General features: G+C 50.0%; 2 protein-coding genes across 5 annotated transcripts in view; one reads left to right on the top strand and one right to left on the bottom strand.

Moving 5' to 3' along the window:
- The window catches only part of ABLIM2 (actin binding LIM protein family member 2), a 37,046-nt gene extending 36,507 nt beyond the window's left edge, over window positions 1–539 (bottom strand). Inside the window, exon 1 of the mRNA XM_087875403.1 lies at window positions 372–539. Within this exon, the coding sequence (XP_087731529.1) occupies window positions 372–539 (168 nt within the window). The remainder of the gene's footprint in view (window positions 1–371) is intronic.
- A 6,429-nt stretch (window positions 540–6,968) lies between these two features.
- Window positions 6,969–26,588, top strand: SH3TC1 (SH3 domain and tetratricopeptide repeats 1). 4 transcript variants are annotated; one of them, XM_034435987.3, is made up of 17 exons: window positions 6,969–7,055; window positions 8,004–8,303; window positions 9,627–9,754; window positions 10,506–10,611; window positions 11,498–11,638; window positions 13,151–13,280; window positions 13,410–13,483; window positions 14,668–14,872; window positions 15,202–15,329; window positions 16,060–16,101; window positions 16,687–18,366; window positions 19,051–19,231; window positions 20,475–20,625; window positions 21,498–21,620; window positions 21,745–21,895; window positions 24,277–24,473; window positions 26,089–26,588. In XM_034435987.3, the coding sequence occupies exons 2-17, from the start codon at window positions 8,045–8,047 to the stop codon at window positions 26,323–26,325; spliced, it is 3,933 nt and encodes a 1,310-aa protein (XP_034291878.2). In that variant the 5' UTR covers window positions 6,969–7,055; window positions 8,004–8,044; the 3' UTR covers window positions 26,326–26,588. The 4 variants fall into 4 exon arrangements, with proteins under 4 accessions (XP_034291878.2, XP_087731104.1, XP_034291879.2 ...); XM_034435988.3 differs by lacking the exon at window positions 6,969–7,055 and adding an exon at window positions 7,385–7,832 and having other exon boundaries at window positions 8,040–8,303; XM_034435986.3 differs by lacking the exon at window positions 6,969–7,055 and adding an exon at window positions 7,637–7,832.
- The last annotated feature ends 278 nt before the right edge of the window (window positions 26,589–26,866 follow it).

Below are 26,866 nucleotides of genomic sequence, written 5' to 3'. Positions count from 1 at the left end.
TTCCCTGAATTCCAGGCCTCCGGTCAGCTCCGATGTTCTCCTCCAAAAGTGTTCCTGCTTCTCTTCTCCGAATCCTTTTGAGATTCCAGTCGTCAGGACAGATTGGACCCAACCCAATCCAAACAGAGTGGACCCCTTCTCATTTGGAAACAATCCCTAGGCATCCTGAATCCGCAGCCATTTTTCACAGCCCTGTCAGACTAATGAATCTTATTCACCTTTCTGTCAACTATCATTCAGATATCTCTCTGCTGACCCCCAGGTCTCCCCTTCTGCCCCTGGGCTGCCCTCTCAGCTGCAGCCGGGCCCAAGAGGGGTGTCGCCCGGGGGAGGGAGGGAGGGCCGGTCTTCCGCTCGCTCTGCTCCCAAACCTGAGGGGGGGGGGCGGAAGGAGGCCTTCCTTTTCCATTCTCCCAGCTCCCTCCGAGTTGTGGTCGGTCATTCCCGGCCAGGGAGAGCTCCGGCCCCGCCTGCCCTTGGGCTGCTATGAGCAGATCCCGGCCCTGCCTTTGCTGCAGCCGAGCCACCCGGAGAGGCATCTGGGCGCCAGGTGAGGCTCCGCAGCCCTCCGCTCTCCCAGGCCGAGGACCGCTCCCTCCTGAGGGATGCCGGGAGTTGTAGTCCGGAGCCGCTCGAGGGCCACAGCCTCCTGGCGCCCGCAGATGGGCCCCCTGTGGCCGGCGCCCCTGACTCCCGCGCTCGCCTCCCGGCCGGAGATGAGCGCCGCGCCGCTGCCCCAAAGGGAAAAGCAAAGGAGCCGCCGGGAATTGTGGCCGGGAAAGGGCTGGGTGGGCGCCGGGCTTCCCATCGCTGCGGCACCTGCTCCCCGCAACGCCCCGCCGAGCCTCCCGAGCCCAGCCCGGTCCGCGGCGGCCGGAGAGCGAGAGCGGGCCGCACCTGGGGCTGGGCAGCGCAGCGGCACCCGGGGCAGGGGGAGACCCCCCTCCGCCGCCTCCCCTCCGGCCGCCGCCCCGCTGCGCGACAGCCGCCTGCCCTGCCGGAGGGGCCGCGGACTCGGCCTGCCCTCCCCCGGGGCCAGGAGGGGCGGCGCAGGAGCCGCAGTCGGACGTGGCCGCCCGGCAGACCCGCGCCTACCTGCCGTGGCCGAGCTCATCCTGGCCGGCTCGGGCCGCGCCGGGGCTGCCCCTTGCGCCGGCCGGCGGGGCGCGCATCCCCCGGCACCTGTTGCGCGGCGGCGGCGGCGGCGGCTCCTCTGCGGAGCTCCTGCGGGCTCCCGCCTCCTCCCTGCGGCTGGCCAGCCGGGCGCGCCGCGGCGCTTGTGCGCGGCTGCGGCTGCCGCTCCTCCGCGCTGTCGATCTCCGGCGCAGAAGGTGGGGCGAGCGAGCGAGCGAGCGGGCGGCGGGCAGGGGAGTCCGCGTCAGCAGCCAGTCGCGGTCGCGCTCCGCCGGGAACCGGCGCCTCTGCGGAGCCCCTGGGCTGGGCGCCAGCTGGAGCCGCTGCAGACGGCAGACGCGGCGGAGGGACCCGGTCGCCCCCCTCCCCTCCCCCCCCCGCAGACCCAGGCGGGGAAGGTGCGGGGTGCTGCCTGCGGCCAGGGGCTTCCCAACCTGGGTTTGGGGACACACACATTGCGATGCCCCCCCCCGCCCTCGCCCCGGGAGAAAAAGGTGCAGCTGGATGTGGCGGGGGGGGGGCTCTGCAGGGCGGCGGCGGGGATTTCATTGCGCGGATTTGGACGAGCTGCTGCGCGTCTCTTGAGGGGCGGCCAGGCGGGCTCTGGGGCGGCCGGAGGCACCAGATCCGGGCTGGGAGTGGAGGCGGCTCCTGGAAGGCTCTACTCGGGCTCAGCTAAAGATCGCGGACAGGAAAGAACCGTCCCGCCCGCAGCCGGCCAGGGTCTCCAGGCTGCTCCGGCCCTCGGGGGAGACCCACTCCCGCGGAAACGGCCGTGTCTCCCCATTCATAAAACGCGGATGGAAGGAGGCCCGGATCTCTCCGTGGAGGAGCAAAGACCCCCGGCGCCTCCGAAGAGGGGCTCTCCCTCCGTCTCGGCTTTATCGCCTTTTCAGGGGCTGTCCCGAAGATGGGGGGCTGGCTTAGGATTCCCCCCTCCGGGCACCTGTGGGGGTGGGGGTGGCTCAGCCGTCTGGGCCTTTTTTATGGCTCTTTTTCTTGGTTACTATTTTTTTTAATGCAAATAATACAGAAACTAATCATAGTGAACAAAACTGCAGGTTTTAATAACAATGATTATTATCACAACAATAAAGCTGTTTTTATTATTTTTTCCATAATTTATATAATAAAATAGTCCTTGACTTACAGCTGTTCACTTAGCGACCATTTGAAGCAGAGACGTTATGTTACGTCCCCCAGTTATGTTACACATTTTGAGAGTGGCAACCAGGCTGCGTGTATGGCCATCATGTGGTCCTGTAACACCATTTTACACCAAGAAACAGGTTTTTTCAGCAAAACCGGCCTATGACGAACCCTTGATTCGCTTAATGACTGTGGCATTTTGCTTAACAACCGCCGCAAAAAAGGTTGTAAAATTGGTGGCTGATTCGATTTATGACCGTCACGAGTTATGACCGATATGCATATTCCATTACGTTCACAATCCGAGGACTCCTCCAAGTTACAGAATGGAATTCTATGCATTCCTGCTGTGTTTCTCCACCCAGACAGAGGATTTCAACTTCCCAAATTCTAGGAACTGAAGTCCAGAGTCTGAAAGTCACCAAGGTTGAGAAACTCTCCTATATAAATGCAAAAAGAATAATAAACAGTCCAGTGAAAGTGGAATTCATCCCAATTCAAAGGCCAGGTAAAAATCAAATCGAAACATATCCAGCCCTTTCAGCAGTCCAGATAGATTCCTTGGAAGCACGACTCTCCTTTTTGCAGGGGGTGGGGGGGGTGGGGGGGGGAAATAATGGTTTCCCATTTGCTGCTCTTCTCTTGACTCTTCTTCGTGTAGCATTCGAGGGTCTAAAGGGCAGCAAGTCCCTCCTTGAGGAATGATTAATGGGCTTCATTTTTTGGCCTGAGGAGTCCAGAGTCACAAGGGTGCCCTCAAAGCATCCCCCCCCGTTTTTATAGGCACCATAAAAATTTCAGTCTTGTGGGATTCATCGGGACCCCTGTGTCCCCTCACCCACCCTGACAGGTTCCTGTAGTAGACAATGTCATTATGTTCTTTAAATGAACTTGTTCACCTAATTAAACAAGAAAGGACAAAAGAAGGTAGAAATGGAATATTGAAAATTAACAAGCAGCTGGATTCTTGCTGAAAAAAAGCCCCAAATCCATATTTTGGCTTTGTCGTCAGGTGGATTTTCTTACTCAGTTCCTGGGGCTTTCCGTCGAATTCCAGACGGAGGTCAAAAAAGTCAGAATGGCAGCCACAACCACAGAACTGAAACCTGGTCTCTTTTGGGGGGGGGTATAATTTTATTAAACACTTTATTAAAGAAACCAATTCCAATTAATACAAAGTGAGAAAAAAGGCAGAAGAAATCAAAGAGCTAAAAAGGCAAAAAAAGGGAATAAGAAAAAAATATTTGTTTTCTCACCTCACCTTACAAATACCCTTCGCGCTAATCGAGCTGGGCTTTCATCTGCTTCCCTTAAGGACCCTTTGGTGGTTTCCCATCTTGGATGGGGGCCAGAAGCATAAAGTGAAGCCACAATTAAACTGCAAAATTTGCACCGTCCTCACGGCTGGAAGAGAGGAGCGGATGGAACATGGACCCATCTTACGTCCTCCCGATGTAAGGAGAATGCACACGTACCTCCAATCCCAATGGCTGGTCTCAGAAATTATCTAGTTGTTTTAAGCAGATTACCTGACTTCCTTCAGGGACCTCGTACCTGAAACTCAGGGAAGGGTTCCCTTGTTGAGGTGACCCCAGAAGCCCTGAAAGAGCCAAGGGCCTGATTAGCCAGTGGGATTCCTTGGAGAGTGGAGGTACGGCCAGCTTCCTTAGCCATTTCTGCTAAAATAGTAGCAGTCAGAATGGTGGACAAGAAGGCAATCGCCATGGCCTGAAAAACAGCTGTTGGAAGCTATACATGGGGTGAACTCAGATAAATGGTGGTAAGTCCAGGAAGAAGATACACATGATGTCAGGACTGGCCTTTTGGAGGTCCCCACCTGGCCCTTTAAATTGAGATTTCCTGCCCTCTTTATTGGCTGAAACCACCCATAACTCTATTTCTGCTGCTAAATTGCTTTGCTTCCCTCCCCCCCTCAGCTTTATATCTCATTATCCCTCCTTCTCGAAGGTTTCTGGTTTGTTTCTGGGGGTCTAGTGGTAGAACTACAAATCGCCCCCAAAAGACCCCAGAAAGAGGCATTAACTCTTTCAAGGTAAGAGGCTCTGGCATATTCCAGTGACTGTCTCTGAGATGTGCTTGAGTTAAACCTTTTCCTGACTGCAGACTTGTTTTTCAAACTGTAGCTATTACAACCTAGAAGTTGAGGGGTTTTCCCTCATTTTGAAATTATTTTTTTTTACTTTGCAGCATCTTTCTACTAGAAAAAAGAATACAGAGGAATTAAAACAAGCTAACATTGATTGACAGTAGGGAATTGAAGAAATATTTCAGTTACACTTTATCATTTTGGAGACAAAAGCCTTAAACTTGATTATCTGCTTTTCTAATTCAAATAATTGTATAGTGGTGAAGAACAGGGACAAAGATGCAGCCACCCAACCAGTAAGCCATCATAGTTCTGTGTGGACCTGCATTCTAATCCCAGGTTAATTGTGGCAATGCCAGTAGAGCCAGGCACCTGCTTCCCTTTTGGGTGTTGCGGTTGTGAGTTTCTGATCTTTGGGTGTTGTTCATTTGTTTGTGGATGGCAGAGATTCCCCAAACTTTTACTAGGCAAAAAAAGTACATCTTGCTATCTTCTGTTAGGCTGGGAAGATTTGTGAACTGTCAGAAAGACAGTTTATAAAATTACACAGGGAGCTTCTTGCTACCGAATGAGAGAGATTAAAAATACTGCTTTGAATGCCTATATAAGGATATACAGTGAAATGTAAGCTAATACCAATGGCTACTTACACTCGTAGCCTTGTACCAGAGGCAAAACTGGATCTGCCTGGACTCATAACCCCGGTTGGCCATGTTGATTTGGCTATATACTGTCCCACTGACATTGGCCCTTAGCCTCCACGTAGATAGGTTTCTCTAAGACGGTCAGGCCCCAGCCAGGCCCCTCAGGCCTCCCCACGGTGCAAGGCGGCCATGGCTGCTATGATCCGTGGATTGCAAATCTGCCTCCCAAGTAAAGGACTTTGCATTCGTCTCCGGTAAATTTTGATCTGTTGTTCTCTAACCCACTCAAAGCCATGCTAACTTTTGCCTCTGTCCCCTGGAGGATGAGCTGAGCCCCACGACCGAGGGTTGTCCTTCCCACCTATTTCCCCATCCCCCCCATTTCCATTCTCTGGGCCATTAACAGAGCAGTGGCCTTGTGGCACAACTGGCTCTCCCCTCCCTCCCTTTGGTGAGGGTCACTGAGGAGACTTTTGGAGCAGCCGGAGTCCACCTCACAGGCCTGCTTTCTGGCCCAGATCTCACTGGCTTGCTAGTGAAAGTCTAGGGGCTCCTCCTTTTCAGCAAAGTAATTTACAATCTCCACGTCTGAATGGGAATTCGGAGCCGTGGTGGACTCTATTCCCAACCACTCCACCGCCAGAGTTTGTGCAGAGGCACGACTTAAGTGCTCTTCAAGGGCTGCCCTTCTTAAATATAGATAGAGCAAGGCGCTGCTTTTGAAGAGGAGGAGAGCCACAATCCCTTTGGCTGGACATGTCCCGCTCTCTGCTCCGCCCCCGGCCACGCCCTGGGCCCTTCGGATGTGCTTGGCAGCGTAATAAAGCAGGAAACGGGCCGGTCCTAAAGGAAACAATGAAGGGAAGCGCTGTAGTCCCCCATCCCACCAGTCCTGTATCCACAGCTTCCTTTCAGAGAAATTCAAAACACTGGATCCACCAAAAAGGAATTTGGAAAGGGAGGGATCGTGTTTTCGTGTGCAGCGAAACCAAATCTGGGCATCTGGAAAGAGAACGTGGTGCACCATCAAATGGTCTGACAAAAAAGTCTATTTAAAATGCTGCTATGGTGCTTTTCTGTTCCAGAAGGGCTGAAGGCTGCTTTTCAAATTAAAATGGATTTAGTTACTGTTTATAAAACGAACAGTAGACATTACAATAGGAGAACATGTTGGAAAAGCCCTTAAGAAGATGAGACAACCAGGGGTGGGAGACTCTGAAGAGACGTGGGGGTCGATGAGCCTGAGGCAGTGAAGAATCCCCCCAAATAGGAGAAGCCTTTGAAAAATTCTGCTTCTACATGGCTGGTATTGATCTCTCGGGGTTGATGTCCACCTCATGGTGGACTGGTCACTCTCGGTGGGCGGAAGCATTGCAAGGGCTGTCCTCAAACGCTTAGGGCTTAATTTGCAGCCGGCTCAGAAGTTGCATCTCCACGCGCTGGTGGGGACCCTGAAGGCCTCTTGGTCCTGGCCTTCCGTCCAAGAGTGACCGCCTGTCTGGTCTCGGAAGGGCTACCTGGCCGGCAGCAGTATCCAGGAGGGCCGGGCTGAGATGTGGGGCTAGGAAGAAGGGAGGATTATTCCAGGTATTGGGATTCTAGGGGGAAAAGAGATTCTGAATTCACACGGACCCCGGGGTTTGGACGGGCGAGACCAGTGGTGGGATTCAGCCAGTTCGCACCACTTCGGAAGATCCGGTTGTTAACTTTCTGAGCAGTTTGGCGAACTGGTTGTTGGAAGAAATCATTAGAGCAGAGAACCGGCTGTTAAATTAGTTGAATCCCACCACTGGGCGAGACCTACCTTTGAGCAAGGCCTACCTTAGGGAAGAGGCTGTGAAGATTAACAGAGCCTGTTAAAGGTCAACATGCTGTGTTTGCAAAAAGGGCCGATTAGCCCACAGCCAACAGGAAAAGAAAGTGTGTGTGTGTGTGTGAGAATCCGGCGGGGGACAGGAAGGGAAAGATCAGCACTTTTGGAGTGGCAGAGTGAAAATTGGAGAGAGGAAGACAAGAGGGAGGTAGGTGCCTGCTAAGTTGGCTCTTTGGGTGTTTCTGGTTTTATTTCACGCCTTGCACTATGAGGAAGACTTTAGGGGCGATCCTGAGCAAGGAGGGAGGAACAGCCCTTCGCAGAAAGGCAGTAGGCGCAGCTGCCTCCCCCGCTCTTGGACCCCAGGGGCCGCCCAGGGCCATTGGGGGAGAGGGGCACTGCAGCGGCACCTGCCCTTCCCCAAAGGCATCATCCGAGTTTGAGTGGCTGAGAAAAGGTGGGTGGGGCCTTTTTGTAAGGAGGGGAGGGGCCTTGTGCTCTGCAACCTTCCCTGCCCTTTTCTCCCAGCTGGCCCTTGAGATGTCCTTTGCAAGGCCCAGAAGGAAGAGGGCTGAGGGGCAGCAGCTGGGTTAGGCGCAGGGAAGCACAGAACTGCCCGTCTCCGTCCGGCAACCACCCCAAGCAAGCATTCCTCCCATGGCAACCAACGGGCAGGCAGGAACCTTGGTCCATGCTGGTCCTTTTCTTTCCAACTTCATCCTCGTAGCTGCAGAGGTTCTGCTGCTCTGGGAAAGTCTTCTGATCCCAGGCAGGTCTCCCATCTTCTTAGAAAAGAAATCAAGAGGCAGCCTCGGCAGACACATTCCTCAGGATCCAGGGTCTCTCTTTCGGTAGAGCTGGTGTCCAGGTTTGCTCCTTCATCAGATCCATCAGAAACGGAGATCTGGCCATGGGGGTTGTGCAGAACTGCTAAACGGGAATGAAGAAGGGGAACTCCCTTACCTATTCAATGGATGAATTCCAGGTGCTCCAGAAACATCCCATCCCCCGCGAACTCCTTGTAATCCTGTAGCCTGACAGTCTTGTTAGGCAGCTGGGGGCGAAATGGGGCTGAGAAGCAAATGCCAAAGTCCACCCAGTGTGGGGCTCCTAGCAAAGGGGACCTTTTAACCAAAGACGGTTTGTTGCCATGTAGGCCTTGTGCGACCGGATGTTTCTGCTGCCCGTCTAGAAAACATGGAGCCCTCGAGGGAAGCAGCAGCAGAAGCCGACAGGAGCCCAGAAGCCACCGCGTCTGACGTTGCCCCCCAGGAAAAGCCTCCCCTCAGCTCTCCCCTTGACCCTGGAGCAGGGCAGACCCCGAGCTGGGCAGAAGAAGAACCTCCTGAGCTCCTGGGACAGTGGGACCCCAGCCAGATGTGTCCACCAGCCCACTCAAATGTCCTGCCAACTCCTGCAGGGAAGGAGGGGGCTACACTACAGCAGCCGCAAAAAGGTAACACACACACACACACACACACACATGGCATCTTTCCAGCTTTCCTTTGACTTTTGAATGGGTTTCTTCCAGGAGTGAAATTCAAAATTTTTCCCTATTGGTTCTGTGGGCGTGGCTTGGTAGGCGTGGCAGGGGAAGGCTATTGCAAAATCTCCATTCCCACCCCACTCTGGGGCCAGCCAGAGGTGGTATTTGCTGGTTCTCCAAACTACTCAACTACTCAAAATTTCCACTACCGGTTCTCCAGAACCTGTCAGAACCTGCTGGATTTCACCCCTGGTTTCATCTCTGGAGATCGTGCTAAACTTTGGGGTTGCTCCCTCCACCCCCCTCCTCCCAACATAATCTCTGGGTGGCCAGAGTGAAAGCTTGTGATCCCATTTTCTGACACTGAGTAACTGTTTACTAGTTTGAGATGCCAATGCTTTTGTGATTCAGCCACTCACAATCTCACAACCCTATGTAACGGGAATGGTATTTAAATGTTTACTAAGCTTTGTCTTTTATTTTTGGGCTGATTCCCTGTCTTTCTACCCTGGAAGCACTCAAAGCTACAAATACAATTTATGACAAAAGGAGAATATTTAATTAAATATTCAGAAGGGAATAAATTCTGCAGCGGAGATTAAGTTCCTCCAAGGATGGAAAAGTGAAGCTCTAACCTGCAGTTTTGGTGCTGGGAGAAGGGGGTCAAGCAGCCCTCTGGAGTGGGGGGGAGGGGGGTATTCAGAGCTTGCGGGAAGGTCTTTATTCCTCTTGCTGGCAACCTGGGGCTCTGCTGGGCAGCACGGACCAAGCCTCAGCCATGCAAGGACCATCAGATGAGGGAAGCAGTGCCATGGATGGAGGTTGATTGGAACAGCTCCAGAGGCAGAGGGAATCAGGTCTGAAAGAGCTTCGCCTCCCTCCCCTTCTCCTCTTGGGAACTGGGGAGGGGCTTGTCCGAGATGGGGCTTTCTTGGCTGGGGCTCAGGGCCCGCTTGTCTGGCCATTGCCCTGCTGGTGGCCCTCTACACCAAGGGACCCTCCTCCTGCTCTCCTTCGCTGGACAGGTTTGCAGGGGAGATTTCACTGCATTACTCCTTTTGGGAAAAGAAGAGGTTATTTCATTTGCCTGTTTTCTGACTTTTTGCAACACAAAGTGAAATTTCCTTGCTCACACCTGAGCCCCACAGCTGCCCCAGAGAAGAGAAGTGGAGATGGAGTTTTGGCCCCAATAGACCAGAAAGCACCTCCGCCCTCAACAGGGAGAAGGTAAAAGGAAAACCGAACGGCTGTTCCTGGGGACGTTTCCATTAACCATAAACCTGGCATTTTCAGCTCTCTTCCTGAAGATAACCCTGATCAGACGAAGGACGGGCCTTCCCGATTCTCAGCTGCAGGAGCATCTGCAGGGAAGACTCCGTCTCCTGGAGAATGACAGCCAGCGGGCCGTGGCGGTTTTTAGTGTAAGCTTGTAAAGGTGGGGTGAAAGTCGGCCTTTGTCTTATGGACTCCATCCAATTCCCAGGGTGGGGTGGAGAGGAGAAGGGACGTCTCTGCCACGGCTTCCCTCCTTGTGATAGGCGGTGCCTCTGTGGCCCTAATGTGTGGCAGCTGCAGGCAGGGAGGCGGTGGGGGTCCCCTCTGGTTCCCCTTCGTGTGCTTGGAAAGAGCCACATCATGGGAAGGAGTTGGGGGAACCCCCTGGAGCCAAAGGCTCTTCCCAAATTTGGGATCCTAGAACCTTTGGCTGTGAGATCAGTGGCCGTGGACCTCCTGAACTGTGGAAACTGCCCCCCCTTTCTTCTTGATCCCCCGATCCCCTCTTCTCTCTTCTCTCCTAAAGAGATTCAGAGGCGGTTTTTGTCTCACAAGATTCTGTAGAGCGCTTTATATGGAGGTCAGTCTCCGTTTCTACATATGCGTCTTAACCCATTCAGAATATAAGTATAATATTTTTAACGTGTAACATAATGGAATAAAGATTACCAAACTTAAATATTTTGAAGAGCAGATGTAACCGGGCCAAGGAAAGGCAGAAACTAGCTGCAAAAATCTTTTTCCATTTTTAGTCAGTCATATTTGTGCCATTTTTCAAGAGGGAACAAAGGTGTAGTGCAGAATCAGGCTGCCACCATGATTTTCTTGTATTTAAACTCAAAGGTTTACTAGTTTTGTTCCCAGAAGAAATGCCCTGTTCCTCTTTGTCTTCCTCAGGAGTTGTCGGCCAGATTGCTGTCCATCCACAGTGAAGGCCATCTCATCGCCATCACATTTTGGACCTTGGAGGAAATCTGGAAGTTTATAACTTACTATTCTCTTGGTAAAGCAACACATCAGAAGATTTGGTATTTTGGTGGCTGCTGGTGCTCTGAAAATTAAGACATTGTTTAAGAGATACAAATTTAAAGATCCCGTTTTAAACGTTGTGTACGATAGTGCTTCAGTTAATTTCACACTAAGGGTTTTTGTGAGAAGAGTTTTGGAATCCAGAACTATTCAGACTGGATCCACCTCCCTGAGTCCAAGATCTAACTATGGTTTAAGATAGGTTTGTTTGGCTCTACTGCCCTGGTTGCTGCTCTTCTTCCTTTCTAGTGGCTCAACTTCTGAGCCAAGAAAAAATGATGGATAGAATTCCTAGGGTTATGAAAGTCATCTTCCCCGCTTTTTCCTTCCCCACCCAAGGACAGCTTCAGGAATATAATATCTGTTTTGTTCCACTACAAGGCAAATAACCGGGTGGGGTGGAATGCAACACGGCCGTAGCCACAATCTGCCAGTTCTATCCTTGGGAGTTTTTGCTGCTTGAAGGACCAGAAAAGGGAGTTTCTGTTCAGAGGTGGGGAAGGGCCTCAGTTTAGGGACTGAGACCCTCAGGAACTCACTGAAGTTTTACTGTATTCAGGTTGAAATGGTCAAAATCAGAAATTGCAACAATTGTCAAAACAAGGAAGTTTCTCTCTCCAATCTGCATTGGAGATCGAAGGATCCTTTTCGCACCAGAAGCCAGTACTGCCCCACTGCGCTGCCTCTCCTTTTCTTCTTGAACCTGGGATGGATTATGGGTAGAAATACTCTGGAGGTCAGAGAGTTTTGGGTTCCTGGTCAAAAGCTGTGGTACTTCTAGGAAAGATATGCTTCCAATTAACGCTACTGATTTTTAAAGAAGAGACCGTGTTGGATAATATGAAAAATGCTTTTGACAGGTTTTTTAAATCCCTGCCTGGAGACTCTGTTGCTGGATGACTCTTTGTGGCTCTCTTCACCAGAAGAAGCTGCTGGAATTGAGGTCCTCTTAGATGAAAATTGTCTCCATCGGATCTACAGAGGACTCTTAATTCAAGAAGGTACCTGGGGTTTTACCTCCACTTGCAAAACAGTATTTAGCATCTGCTGAACTGAATGAGATACGAGCAGAAGCTTTGGGCTCTGCTTCAGTTCATTCATGTTCTGAGGAAAACGTCAAATAAAGACAAACAAATTCATGTTCTGAGGATGACGTCAAATAAAGACAAAATAAGAGGTTCTGTTGGTCGGAAGGGAATTGGATTTGGAGATAGAGATGCCTCGGCTCTGGCTGGGATCACACTTCTGCCTGCCTCTCTCTCTCTCTCTCTCTCTCCGTCTGTCTGTCTGCCTGCTTGCCTGCCTGCCTGTCTGTCTCCTCCTCTGTGCCAAGACTCGGAACTGGTGTTTGTGTGAAGAGGCATATTTGAGGAATTGCATTCACACGTCATTAGATTTGGCAACAATTACCTGCAGCTTAGTTACACCCTGTCTTAACTATGAGAGCATGCTCTCTGTGATGCTAACTTGGAGACTCAAAAAATGTCTTCAGAAATTGTAATTAGCACAAAATATAGAAGGACTGCTAATCAGTGAAAAGTACAGGGAATCCACTGGATGGGGGGGGGCTGTTGATCTGCCTTTCACCCCTCCCCCCCCATCCATATATTCCACTGCAAAGAATAAGGATTTAGTTGTACAAGATTCTCTCCAGTCTTGTTTGACTTCCATCTTGCAACTGAGGCCAGTCTTTCTGGCTAAAAAAAAACTGACGAAAAATCCTGCCTGAGTATTCAAAATCTTTCCCCATGAAAAGTTTAATGGGGAGCTGTTTTTTCTGGCACTTTCCTTCTCCATCACCAGAGTGGAGCTGCAAACAGGAAAAGGAAAAAGCTTTCATTCCTGCCACTAAAAATGCTGCTGGCTGTTGGGCTCCCACAGAAACAAGGAGCGACAGGGAGTCGATGAACGATGTCCTTGCGGTAGTCCAAGACACGGTAGCCCTCCAAGGCGGCTGAGTAAGCAGGAATTCAGGCTCAGAATTCATTCCCAGTCAGCTCCCAAGCCTTTCCTTGGGGAGGATTCTCCTTCTGGATCCCTCAAATACAAGCCCAACAAACTGTCTAAGCAGCAGCTGGCTCTACCGGGTGGAGAGGTAGCAGGAAGTGACGTCTCAGAAGGGACCCTCCCTAGTTCTTTGGCAAGTAAAGGCAAGGAAGGGGAGGGGGAAGCGTTTTCAGACTTGTAAGACCCTGTTACTGTAACTTTAAAGGGAGTGCTAGGATTCATGGTTTTGGTTTCCTTTCTGGACTGCCTTGAGGAGCTGAGATATCCCATGTCTAATGGTTGTCCTGGCTGTAGCTCTTCCTCCTGTCTCCCAAGGTTATTCTCACAGCCCATCCTGTGGGGTAGGATATGTTTCTGCTCTACCTGGGGAAAAAGAGCTACTTCAATCATGGGGTCTCTCTCCTCCATTCTCCCACCGAGCACAATGTTACTCTTTGATGAACGACAACTGCATCCACAACTGCAGAAGGCACCCCCTGTTTCATGTGGTACTTTCCTCCCTTCAGGTGCCTATTTTGGGTTTTGTCCTGAGAACGTTGATGCAGCCAATCCAAGCCAGGTGGAATCGGCAGCTCCAGAGCAAGTCCGGAACGGCCACCCCACAGATGTCTTGGAGCCCCCGGTGCCTTTCCATCAGTAGGTACCCGAGTTCCCTTGCAGGGCTTCCCTCGGTCTGAACGAGAGCTCCGGGGGTTGAGCTTATCTTCAGCGCATTGCAGTGGTGCCATTGATGGTTGGTTGAATATTACTTTCTTGAATGTGTAGATGGTTTCTGAAAGCAAACGCAGCATCTGATGGGTTGGCCTGCATAACTACACTTCCAGTCACAGATCAAGCAGGTAAGGAGCGATAATTAAAATTGGATTTTTAACTTCTGTGTCCGTGACTTGAAGAGAACAGAACCTTCAACAGAACATGTCAATGCCACCCGTTTACTCAACTTCCTGGCACTGTGATGGGATTCCCTTAGCTTCCTCCTTCAAACCCTCTGATCCCCTCTCCTGCCAGATCTGTTTGCGGGGAAATTCTGTTTAAAAAATTGGCTCGGATGGGTGAATGATAGAGAGAGAGAGAGAGATGGTTTCTGGGAAGACGTTAGCCAGCAGGAGAGCTCAAAAAAGCTCACTAGACCCTGGTTGCAGATCTTCAGGATCGTAAATGAAAGACGTTCGAAGCTCCTTGTTGGAGAGAGAGGTTTCCAGAAATGGACGAATCTGCCCCTATTAAAGAAGGTGTTGGAGAGACACTCTCAGGATTGGCTGAGAAATGAGTATCCTCATCCCCATCCTGAGGGTCACTGGATGAGACCCCTTCCCTGGATCCAGGTAGATATTAAACAGGCTCAGGGGGAGCCTTAAGACCTGCAGACCCTCAGTGGCCCCTCTCTTCTGCCTTGCCACTAAAAAGAACCACCCCCTTCAAGATCTACTGCACAGTTGTGTCCTCTCACATCCTTTGTGGTGATCCCAAAAGATAGCATCAGAACTGCCCCGTCCTCCCTCTCCTGGTCCCATCAAAGCGCCTCCAGGAGCATGAGTAAGGTAGGTTCGGTGGGTGACTTCAGGCCTAAACCAAGGCTGGGAAGGACTTAGATGCCTTCACAGATTCCTCTTGGGCTCCTTGTGTGTATACTCCCACCATCATAAAGGGAAGTTTGGAGACCAGTCTCTATCCATCCAGTTTAATGGCTATACTGGTGATTAGTGGTCTTATGGATGGAAGTACAAAACAGCTGAAACCCCCCCTCCCAAATCTCTGGAAGAGAAACATCAGCTGGGGGAGCCATCACAGGTGGCAGCTCTAGCTGTTTTTCCTGTAATAAATTATTTCTATCTGCTCTTTTTTTTCTGGTTATTGCCAGGGATATTATAGGCTAAGAAATACGCTCCACTTTTAAGATGGGTGGGTTGAATGACCTCTTATTTCTAATGTTACTCTCTGTGAAACTTGCAACATTAAAATTAACATCACTGACATGTTATGATGTCTGACTATGTTGTTTGATGTCTTCCATATCGTCCAGCCACAGGATTATCTATCGCAGTCGTCAGCCACGAGAGTGCTGTGCCGGACGAGATCAGTTTCCAAAACGGAGATAAAATTGAAATCATTGGCTATTTCATGAAATGCATGCCTTGGTTTGTGGGAAGGCATCTCTCTTCGGGCCAGGTTGGCTTTGTGCAGAGCAGCTGTGTGGAGCCCGAGGGCTTCTTGGCCATGGCCACAGAGTAAGTACCACTCGAGTCAAGGAACGCTTGCCAGGTATCAGGTCAAGTGAGGCAGAAAAGGTCCTTCCTGACTTGTGTTGGTGATAAGGAAGCAGATCTCCTAGCCATCATCTGGGTCCTCTTCCCTGCATCAAGGAAGATGGGGGATGAGCCCACAAGACAACCGTTAGCAGAATTAAAAATAATGACACTTTTATCTTCTCATCTCCTTCCCCCCCTACTTTTCAGACTGCCCTCTTGCTCCTTCTCTTCCTCATTTTTTTGGAAAGGACGACTTGCCCTGGAAAGCCATAAAAGTCCTAAAATTGCCCTATTTCCTCCTTTCTCAGACTTCCATACATGGATTTCTTCCGGGAAGATGGTGACTCCTTCATGAAAGAAGAATCCCTCTTGGATAACCTGATCAGGCTCTTGGCACACGGTTCCCGGGAGAGCATTTGCAGCGTTTATCAAATTGGTGAGCAGTTCCAAGGTTTTGCGGGTCCCTCCCTGTGCAGGACATAGGCGCAAGGCTGCTGGGCGCCTCTTGGACTTCGCAGCTTGAAAAAAAGAAAGACACAAGTGGTCGTATGAACTGCCACGTTATATATTATTTACATTTCATTAGCCTCCAAAGTCAAGGAACTGAATGAGCATGAATTTAAAGATTCAATCATTTGAATGCTTCAGCAGGGCGAAGCTCAAATGAGAATGAATTTAGTTGGAATATGAATTTCTTCAATTTCAAAGGATTTAGTACTGGTAGGTCATTTCTCAAGTTTTCTGCGCCTAAGAAAAATGGGAAGGCCTGCATTTACTGACACTGCAATTACTTCTAGTATGTAGAGCTGGGTACTACCGTTTATCTGAAAGGAAGCTGAGCCTCAATTTAGGAAGATGGGGGAGGGGGACGGAGGGAGGGAGGGAGGGAGGAAACAAAACAAAACAAAAGCATAAGTCTACCTGATACTTGGTGTCGTAAGGTTCTGATCTCCAGTTGAAACCATACTTGGAAATTTGTCATCACCAACCCAATAAATCTGTGTGTGTCCAGGCCCAAATTTGGCATCCTTGGGTGAAGTCACCAGGTTGTTGCAGAGTTCCCAGGATGGGAGTTCGAGTCTCTCTACAGTATTAGGCCTCCCAAAGTAGGCAGTCAATAAGCTAAACTTGGCCTGAACGATGCTCTCATTTGTCTCCTCTTACAGATGCACAGAATGATGTGGGCCTTCAGAAGCCTCGCGAGGAAGGTAAAAGGTGTAAATATTCAAGACAGAGGGAACATTTTAGGTTTTTTAAAGTGGAAAATGAGGCAGAGGAGGAAACATTGGGCTGACATGATGCGTGATGGAAGGTTCTGACAGGTTCTGGAGAACCCGTAGTGGAAATTTTGAGCAGTTCTGAGAACCGGCAAATACCACCTCTGGCTGGCCCCAGAGTAGGGTGGGAATGGAGATTTTGCAGTATCCTTCCCCTGCCGTGTCCACCAAGCCACACCCACCAAGCCACACCACACCCACCAAGCCACGCCCACAGAACCGGTAGTAAAAAAATTTGGATTTCACCACTGCTTGGTACCTTTTATATCTATATCTAGTGAAGATATTTAATGCAGGTATCTAGTGAAGGCATCTTTTATATCTAGTCTAATGAAAAGAAGGGCTGGGGCGACGTGATAGCAGTGTTCCAACATTTGAGGGGCTGTCAGAGAGAAGAGGGGGTCGGCCTGTTCTCCAAAGGCCGGGCAAGAAGTAACAGATGGAAACTTGTCAGGGAGAGAAGCAACCTGGAACCAACCCTGAGACTTGCAGTCTTCCTCTTTCTGTGTCTTTCAGAAATGCCCCCTTCCTTCTTTAATGGAAAGGAGAGTCCAACTCCATGCAGAGCGGTGAGGTCACTAATGAAGATGAAGGACTTTCAGCCGACTGAAGATAAGCAGCAGCTGCCCACTTGCCACAGGCAGGAGCCCCCCCTTTCGCAGAAGCCATGTTTCTCCATGCGCCAGGATGGTACTTTGGGGCCAGAAATTCCTGATTCGTTACTGTCGTTTTTGAATCAGGAAGGCTATGAAGATGGCTTCGGGGGCCTGTACGACCCTCCATTGTCCTTCCTGAAGACGTCCATCCATGGCGATGCCACAGAGGAAGAGCTGATGGATTACTTGGCTCGAGCTCGGGCGGTGGCCAGACAAGCCGACCTGTCCTGGGCCACGACGCGGCTGTGCTACCTGCTGGGAAGAATGAGTCTCCGAAGGTTCAAGCTGTCTCAGGCTCGGGTGTATTTTGAAGAAGCCCTGGCAACCCTGCGGGGGGATTTTCGTGACCTCCACTTGGTAGCCACTCTTTACACCCATCTAACAGGCATTTACCTGAAACAGAAGAACGTGGAGAAAAGCGCTTCTTTCCTTGACAAAGCTGCCTCCTTGCTGATGGGCCTGGCCAGCGACACGGATGGTGCAGAGATGGCCCTGGAGATCTTGAAATACGCCTTGAAAAGAGCCGTGCTCAGCCAGAGCAGAAACGCCGAGGCCAGGGCCTGCTTCCTGCTGGCAAAGCATTGCCTGAATTTCAAGCAGGGGCAGGAACCGGCCCCCTTCCTGGAAAGGCTGCAGCTGCTGCTGAATACGGGCCAGGGGTTGCCCAGCGGCAGAGGGTCCGTGGACTGCTACTTGAAGCTTGGCCAACTCTACAGCCAGAAGTGCCTGCCCCGCCTTGCGCTCAGCTGCGCCAAGGTGGTGTTTTCCCGCAGCTCCTGTTCTCTGCTGGAGCAGTTCAGGACCATCGATTTGGTGTTAAGGAATGCCTCTAAAGTCCACAGTCCCACACCTGGTGGACAAACACACCCCTCCCTCGTGGCCTTTTACCTCAGAGAACTGCTTCACGCGCTGGAAGGGAGCAGGGGCAGCCAGAAGCTGTGCAGCGTCATTTACTACGAACTTTCTCAGCTGCACAGCCGTTACAAGCAGTACGAAGAAGCCATCGGCTACATGGAGGAGGTTCTAGAGCTGAACACGAGTGGGCGAGCGGTGGAAGACACCATTAGCCACTTCATTTTCCTCAGCTGGCTCTACATCCTCCATCAGCAGACTGACAGGGCTCTGTGCATTTTAAACGCAGCCGCAGAGTCCCCCTGGAGCACCCGCCAGCAGTTGGGTGTCATCCATAACATGGCGGCCATCAGTCTGAGACAGAGGAATCAGCCCAGGCGAGCTGTGGAAAGCTACTTCAAAGCTCTGAGCATTTCCAGAGAGACGGGCAGCGTGGCTAACGAGGCAGTGGCTTTGGCCAACCTGGGCATCTTGTGCCTGCACTCGTCTGCCCAAAGCCTGGGGGAGCATTTCTTGATCAAAGCCATCCAGCTCTTCTCCGAACTCTCCAGTGGAGAATGTGGGGGGAACTTCGTGGCCATCCTCCTCCGGCTGGGGCACCACTACACCCGTGGGGCTCAGAAGGAGAAGGGGAGGAATTGCTATGAGTGGGCCTTTCTGGTGGCGATGGAATGCGAGGATGTGGAAGGTAAATTCATTTCCCAGGTTCACAATTAGGATAAATGATGCCGTGCAGCTTTTTCCCAGCTATCAAGGCGAAGGGCCCAGAGGAGCTAAGCTGGGTATCTTATGGTTTGAGGGCGTTGCTCAGGTTTCTTTACTCCACTCAGACACGCATTTCAAAGCAAGTCTGCTGCCTTTGCTTCTCCCTCTGCTATGACCTGGAACCATCAAGGGACAGAAGACGCAGGAAGAGACGGTGGAAGCTTCTGCCTCCTCCTCCTCCTCCTCCTCCTCCTCCTCCTCCTCCTCCTCCTCCTCCTCCTCCTCCTCCTCCTCCTCCCTATTCAATACCCAAATTCTTCAGATTATGGTTTGAGTAGGGCTCTGGGTAGAGTAAGACTGAGTTTTATATGCCTTCTTCCTTCTTATGTTCAAAATTCAAATTTGCTTTTAAGAAATGGTGACCTTTCACGAGCTGCCTAGAACAGGCAGGAAATCCCTAGAAGCCCAAATGCTCTTTGGTGATGCTCTAATAAAGAGCATTTGTGGCTTATTACTGTTGATGTGATTCAGGCAGTTCACTGCATGGAAAGTGACGGCCACAAGTAAAGGGCTTCTCTTCAGGCTGGTGAAAAGCTGTGGGGGCCGAGGGCGTCATGCTGTTGGAAGACTTTGTGGCATTAATGGGCCAACCGCTCCTCCTTTCTAGGGCAACTCCAGGCTGTCCAGCACCTGTGTCATTTCCACAGCACGGTTGTCCCAGATCCAGCGCAGTGTGTCCTCTACAACGAATATCAGCTCACCCTGGTTAGGAAGATGTCCGACAAGGTCATGGAAGGGCAGGTGCTAGAGACCATCAGCCATCTCTACCTGTCTCTGGGAACAGAAAGGTAGGAACTGTAACGCACGAGCTTCCAATGAAGAGGTTTTGTCACTCAGCCGCTTTGGTAGTGAGCTGGACACAAAAGTGCCCTTCTGCAGGGAGAAGAGGCTCTCTTCCCTTCGACAAAAGGTTACTTTATCCCAAGAACAGGCCCTCTTCTGATGTCTGGGATCAAAGTTTCCATCATCGTCAGCCAGTTTACCCTGGCCTGGCCTGAGCTCTGCTGGACAAGCAGCGTTCTTCAGCCCTTCCCCACGGTTGCTGCGGAGGGATGCTCGCATTCTCTCTAAGGGGGAGGGGGGAGGGTCAGGCATTTCGGTCTTTCAAGTTAAGTGACCCACAGAAAGAGGCTTCTGAGAGGTGCTGAGAAGAGCCGGATTCTGATACTGCAGGGAAAGCCCTGGAGGATCTCGTCCTGCCCCCTCCTTTCTGACTCTATGAGCTTCACGACGAGCAGAATTTCAGCTGGTGGAACTTTCCTAAATTCTCTCATACTGAGAGCTCCGGGTGCTCCATTTTTATCCCTGTGTGGTGCAGGAACCATGCTAGAAAAAAACCCCACCAGCTGGGAGAGATTGGTTGGCTGCAGTTCTGCATGAGGATCTCTAGAGCTGGTGTTGATGATGTGACTATAGATCTCGTAATATTTCTGTCCAAATGTTGCTAGTTTGATCACAGTCTCCAAAAAGATTCTAATCAGAATGGTTTCCGCAGCTGATAAATAGATATCAATGGTGTATCTGAATAAAATCTCAGATAAGAGGGAGAATATCCCACAGCAGATAGAGCAATTGGCTCAGAGTGGAGCCTCCATAAGTCAGCAGGCTGTAATGGTGATAGTGGGAGATTTGTACTTTCAGACTTGCAAGATTGATGTATGCCTTTCAGGCAGACCAGACAGAAAACACGTCTGGATGAGCTAATTCGGCTTTATTGTAAAGCTACATCCACAGGATCGTGCAGTTCTAAATGTACAATTCTCCCCTGTCACTCCCAAGGGTGCTTTCTCCAAAAGGCAACTGGACCGTTTCCTTTGGCAATGTTTCCCTTCTCACCTAAGAAGGGTCTTCAGTTCTGAACTGATTGGGAAGCTTCTCAACCATGATTTTGGTGTCATGGGTTTCCTGCACATGGCAGAAGGTTGAATTAAAGGATCCACATGAGTGGATCAAAATAATCTGTTGGTGGGTCCTCAGAGGTTTTGAGAATAATACAAGGTCAGCCAGATAGTGTTTCTCCTTCTCCTTCAGGGCATGCCGGTCTGCTCTGGACTACCTCAAGAGGAGCCTTGGGATATTCATTGATCTTCAAGCCAAAAATAAGGAAGCTCAGGCCTGGCTCCAGGCAGGAAGGATCTATTACGCACTGCGGGAGAATGAATTAGTTGACGTTTATATCCAGGTGAGCGGAATGATCTAGGGAGGCCACTGAAATTGACCTTTTCCTCAATTGTTTTAACTCAAAAAAAAAGAAAAGAAAAGAAAGAAAGAAAGAAAGAAAGAAAGAAAGAAAAGAAAAGAAAAGATGTTAATTTGGTTGTTTTTAAAATGACCTGTCTAGCAAATAGGAGATGGGTCTTTCAGCCATATCTTGATGCCCTCTGAAATTTACTAAATTTACTTTTCTCAGGAAGAGCAAATATACTTACAACTAATTATTTCCATATATCTCAATATTTGAGAAAAGTAAACTTAGTAAATTCTTTTCTAATGAATAGAAATATACACTTTCTAGCTGTATCTCCCTTTCACAATTTGTAATGGTGTTGCTCTCATCAGAAGTGTCGATTGCTCCTTTAAATTCTATCCCTTTCAGTTGAAAAATTGCATGTAAGTTTGCTTTTCTCCAGACAGCCAGTTAGAGGTGGGAATCTCATTGTAGATCAGGTCCCACAAACCCATGCTGAATCACCTCCCACACGGACTCTTCCAGATGCTCTTGCCTAGCCCACCTTCTCTGTGGTGCCTTTAGCATCTTCAAGATGTCACCAAGCCTTGGCTGAAAGGATGGAAAGTTTTGTGGCTGTGATTTGGGGTGATTCAAGAAGATCCTCTACATTTCCAGCAAAGAGGAAATGACCCGGTTCTTATTCAAATGTAAAATGTGACATCAGAAGAGGCGGCTAGCGGCAGTCCTAATTCTCTAAGGTCTATTTATGGAACACTGGAAAAAGAAGAAAGTGGATTACAGGCAGCTTTTGGTTGCGTAGTGCTTCTGTTTGAACGGTTCCCTTTTGTGTTGCTCCGTCTGGTAGAACCCTCCTTTCCTCCTAGGTTGCTCACAACGTTGCTCTGAGTTCTCAGGACCCCAATTTAGAAATGGAAATGCTCGAAGCCTCGGGAGACATATTTTTCAACGGAGACTGGGAAAAGGAAAAAGCAGCGCCCTTCTACAGGGTGGGTATCCTCTTCCCACCCTTCGCCCGGGTCGTCCTTGAGACGTCGGGCAGATAAGGCTGGGTGACGCCTTTGTGATGTTACACTCTGCAAGACGGCCCTTTGTGTCCTGCTCTTGTTTTAGGACAAGGCTCTGCCACTTGCCACGAAGGCCAAAAACGGCAGCGCTGAACTTCGCCTCTTCAACAAGTTGGTTGGGTTGTTCTTGACCTTACAGAAGTATGAAGAATGTCTCGGATACGCCCAGACGTCATTAATGCTCAGTGTCGATTTAGGTAAACTTGTCTAGTGCATTTCCGAAAATCACTTGGGGATGTCAATGAAGACTCTCGGTCATCTGGGCAAAGGTGTCTGAAGGGTGACCCATGGCAACCAGACTGTTTTTTTTGTTAGCTTCAGATATTTTATTGCTCATCCAAGCAGCTTCATCAGTCAGAGCAAGTCAGTAGGCAGAGTCTCGTTGGAATGTACCAACTCCTGCCACACCAACCTCTAAGGGGTTTCCTCCCCAAAATGCATTGCAATATGTCCATTAAGTCATACAGATAAAGGTGTCTGAAGGTTGAATCCTGACTCCCAATGACTCTCTGCCTACCTGACTCGCTCTGACTGATGAAGCTGCTTAGATGAGCCGTGAAACGTCTCCAGCCAATAAAAAAACTTAGTCTGGTTGCCCTGATTCAACATTCAGGGCCTTGGGGATGATTCAGAGTTGCAGAGAAAGAGGCATATCATTGGCCTAGTTGTGTCACTGCAGTCCCCACAAATGCTTCCTAGGTGCACAGAAGGGTGGGAAAAGGAGGGCTGAATCCAGGGACTGACAGCCTTGTCCAGGAGGTCTGCAGTATGTGGTCAAAAAGGCCCATTTCATGGCCACTGGGGTTCCATCAAAGCTTCCCCTGCTGCAGACACCCTCGCCCCAATTGCAGTAGGAGAAGCTGGGAGCAAAGTCTTCAGCCTGTGGGCAATGAGGGTCTGGCAGGAGAAATTGGAGAAGGGCAGAACAAGGTTGGGAGCTCCTTGCAAAGGCAGGAAATTTCATGCCTTGTTATGGAGAGTCCCTGCCATCAAATCTTGGAAAAAGCTCCACTAGAGGAAATCTCTTTGAGGAAGACTCAAAAAGTGGAAGACTCAAAAAGGATGAGTCAGCCTCCTTGCTACACTGGGGTGCAACCACTTTTTGGGATTATTTTGTTGATGTATGCAAACATTTGTATGCTGCCTGCTCCATAGGACTCCAGGTGGCTTAGAATAACAGCAAGTTATTCCCAACCGAGTGGCTAAGGCAACTCTGCCACTCTTCACCCCCAAATGTTGCCAAATGACCCAATGCAAGGGCTCAGGGAGCTCCAGACTGCAGGGCTAGCATTAGGGCTAGCATCCTCCCCTCCACTTCAGAGGGGGTGGGGGCCCTTGGCGTTCCCTCCCTGAGAGAAGGGCCAGAGGGCACTGGGTCTTGCTGGGAGGGACAGCCTGGAAGCTCCTGGCAGTTGAGCCACATGAGGCCTTTTTTTTTTTTTTTTAATTTGATTTATATGCCGCCCTTCTCCAGAGACTCAGGGCGGCTTACAATGTGCTCAGCAATAGCCTTCATTCTTTTGTATATTTTATACAAAGTCAGCTTATTGCCCCCACAATCCGGGTCCTCATTTCACCTACCTTTGAAAGGATGGAAGGCTGAGTCAACCTTGAGCCTGGTGGGATTCGAACCTGCAGTAATTGCAGGCAGCTGGTCTTAATAACCAGCTTAATAACAGGGTGCCTTAGACCACTGTACTACCAAGGCTCTTTGAGTCAATGGCCACACTGGGAACTGATCCTGGTAGCAACCCAGTGACTGTGGCAGCTGTGTCCCATTGCTCCTTCTGCTGTCCTCCCTGGCAGCCAGGCCACGGTAGTTCAGGCCAATTCAGAAGAACGGGCTGAAGTTGTCTAATTGTCACAATTATTCAGTCATCAGAGCATCCCAGTTCCATAAATCTATAGCCTCCAACAGCTGAATGACCTTCTGAAGCCTATTTATAAAGTGGCGGGGGTGGGGGAGTGAAATTAACACAAGAAATCTTTGGATTCCAATTGTAGTTTCTAAAACAGAAGTTAAATCTCTGCCTGTCAAAGCCTTCCACAGATTCGTCATTCTTCATGAATAGGTTAGAAAATTAAAACGTGAGGATTTTAGGCTTCGTCAGAGTTGTTGACGGCATTTCCATTTGGTATTCATTCGAGACTGTTCTTCCTGCAGCCCCTACTCCCAACAGCCCAGCCCAGGTTGGACAACTCTTGATGCAACATCTCAAGCGTCAGTTTTGGAGGCTTCCAAGACTGTTTGGCAGCTAGAATTCTGCCAAGCAGGCGAGTCAGAATCCAAACTATTCTGGGAAATTATGCTTCCTGTCATACCCTGTAGAAGCAAACACAGTGGCCAAGAACCCTTCTCAAGAACTTTGATGAATTTTATTGCAGCCATCAAAGCAGGTATCTCAGCACAAGCACAGAGCCACATCCTACGTTAAAGAGACATCGTGGTTCTCTTGATGGCATATTTTTAGGTCTGCTGTTCACTACCAAACCTGGTGAATCAGGACCACCATCCCTGGTCTGCTGCCTGCCATCTTTCTCTCTTTCATGGCCGGTTTTCTCTTTGCTTCTTTGCTAGGAGACCAGCTGAGTGAGCGAGTGGCCTACCACCGCCTGGCGGTCATCCACCATCACTTGGGGCAGTGTGAACTGGCCGAGCACTTCTTCCTCAAAGCCGTTTCCCTCTGCCCCTCCCCACTGGAGTTTGACGAGGAAGCCCTCTATTATGTCAAAGTGTACCTTCTCCTGGGAGACATCACCTTCTACGACCTGAAGGTAAGACAGGAATGAGCACCTGAAGACGGGAAATTGCTTCACCTGGTTTTGGAATCTTTACTTAGTAAGGGAGACCCAGGAGAACAGACCAGAACAGGAGGAGAATAATCTATGCTAAGTGTAGTTTTTGTCATGTTTCCCCCCAAATAAATTGGATTATCTTACCAGAAAGGCAGAGATGCACAAGAAGAAGCTCACCGGAGGCCAGTCTACACCTCCCAAGATCCATAACTTCTTAATGGCAGTTTCTCTGTGTCCCTCTTTCCTCCTTAATTTGATGAGGAAGCCTTGCTGATTTAGAGGACTTGGACTGTGGTGGTTTTTCTGATGATATTTCCCCCAGTGACTGCTGCCTCTGCCTTCCCCTGTGCATTGTCCCCTTTTTGAAGAATTTGTGCAAAAAAAAAAAAAAAAGGGAGGCAACCAAGGTGCAGCCTTTGGGCCACAGCCTCTTGCACTCAAAGATTGCAAAATGTTTTTGTAGAAAGAAAAGGCTCCTAATTTTAGACAAGGGAATGTGCCGTCCTCATTAAGCTGATGCTTGTTCTTGCACATCTAAACAACCCTCCAGGCCCAGCACCTTCCTGCATTCTTTGCAAACTCAGGAAGCTTCTCCTCTCCCTTCCACCTGCTTGGGAAGCCAGGAGAGAAGCCGTTTGTCATCACTCTCGGGACACCCCAAACAGAAGTGAATTGGGGAGATGAGACTCGTGAAGAAACCACGGGAGGAAAGGAAGAAAGTGGGGGATAGGGCTGGGAGGGCTGGAGTGACGCCATGGCAGGCAGACGAGGGGCAGGGCCGGGGGAACTGCGGGGAGGGTCAGAGCCTGGAATGAAGCCGCTGGAGGCGGTGGTGGCGGCACAGAAACCGCCCAACCATCGCTTGCCCCCTTCCCGGCAGAGGGAGCGAGGGAGGCAGGGGGACCACAAAAGGCACTCTGGCTTTTCATGGCCCAGAATGAGCTTTGCCACCATTGCCAAATCTCAGTGGCAGATGGGTGAGTTTGTGTGTGTGTGGGGGGGAGAAGGATGTCTTTTTGTTCAAGCAAAAAATTGCAATGTTGAGGTTGTGGTCGTTGCTGCGTTACTTTTGCAGGTGTCAACCTAGGCAAGGACGTTCCTAAAGAAACAGAAAGTCTTTTCTGCCATGACTTGCTTTTTTGGGTTTTAGAGTTGGGTGAGCAGAGCCGCTAGTGGGAACAGCAAAGAGTGAGGCAGAACAGAGTTATTGCTATCTGCACCGTGATTGGTTGCTGTGGGTGTGGAGGGGGGGTTTCCCTTTTTTCCCGCCTTTTTTCTTCTGAGTGCCCTGTGCGCTCTGGGATTTACCTCACGATGCTCCTCTTTGCCTGACTACCTTGTTGTGTGTGTGTGTGTGTGTGTGTGTGTGTATATATGGGGGGAGAGAGAGAGAGAGAGAGAGAGAGAGGGAGAGAGATGTAAAATATATTTATATAAAACTACAAGTTCGTGTTGGCGTCTCTGACCTTGACAGCTGCTGTGCAATTCCCTGACTCCCTTGTTGTTTTCCTAGACTTTGACTTACCGACCGGCCTGTTTCAATTTTTTTTTTAAAAAAAAGTAATCACAGACCCTCTATCGCTTAATGTTTCAGGATCCTTTTGATGCTGCAGGATACTACAATCTGGCACTGGCTGCCGCCATGGATTTGGGGAACAAGAAAGCGCAACTGAAGATTTACACCAGACTTGCCATAATTTACCACAATTTCCTTATCGACCGAGAGATGTCTCTCTTCTTCTATCAGAAAGCCAGAGCCTTTGCCACGGAGCTAAATATTTGCAGAATCAACCTCTCTCCAGACCAGCCTCCCAGGAGAAAAGTCCTGTGAGCCTCTCCTCTGGACACTGGCTGGAGGGCTTGCGAGGGACAGAGAGCAGCCCCCCTTTTTCTGGCACCTGAGTTTCTGAAGCACTCGGTATCTCCTCCTCCTTCCCACCCATTCCCCCCAAAATAAGGACAAAGTCAAGAAAAGGGCATCAGGGATGATCCTGGAAGGAGCTGGCTATGAAACTACAGAACAGTTGAAGTCAGCAAACAGTGATCAAGCTCAAATGAAAGCATTTAACCGAAAATAAATATGATAAAATAATACATATACATACTTAACATTTTCTCATGCTCCAATTTTAACACAGTTCCAAGTTTGTTTGGGAAACGGCATTTAGAGTATGAATATGTTACCTGAGGCAGCAACTGATGGATCTCCATATGAAAGAGTAAAGTAATAATGTTCAGTGGGGCACCCAGTTACAATCTGAGGATTTTACTAGCACCCCCAAAGAGTGGTCTCATCAAGATCTGTTCAACATCCTTTTCAGCCTCTTGTGTCCATGAAGGGTGGTTGTGGTCTTCACGAGATGTTCTGAAGG

The sequence above is a fragment of the Pantherophis guttatus genome, chromosome 8 (assembly GCF_059756535.1).
Source record: "Pantherophis guttatus breed Tessera chromosome 8, ASM5975653v1, whole genome shotgun sequence".
Lineage (NCBI taxonomy): Eukaryota > Metazoa > Chordata > Lepidosauria > Squamata > Colubridae > Pantherophis > Pantherophis guttatus.
This window is presented reverse-complemented; position numbering and strand designations above follow the sequence as displayed.

Coding starts and splice junctions, on each gene's coding strand:
- SH3TC1 (XM_034435987.3), top strand. CDS start 8,045: ATGGAGCCCTCGAGGGAAGCAGCAGCAGAAGCCGACAGGAGCCCAGAA. Junction 10,612..11,497: donor TATAACTTACTATTCTCTTG/GTAAAGCAACAC, acceptor TGCTTTTGACAG/GTTTTTTAAATCCCTGCCTG. Junction 18,367..19,050: donor GGAATGCGAGGATGTGGAAG/GTAAATTCATTT, acceptor CCTCCTTTCTAG/GGCAACTCCAGGCTGTCCAG.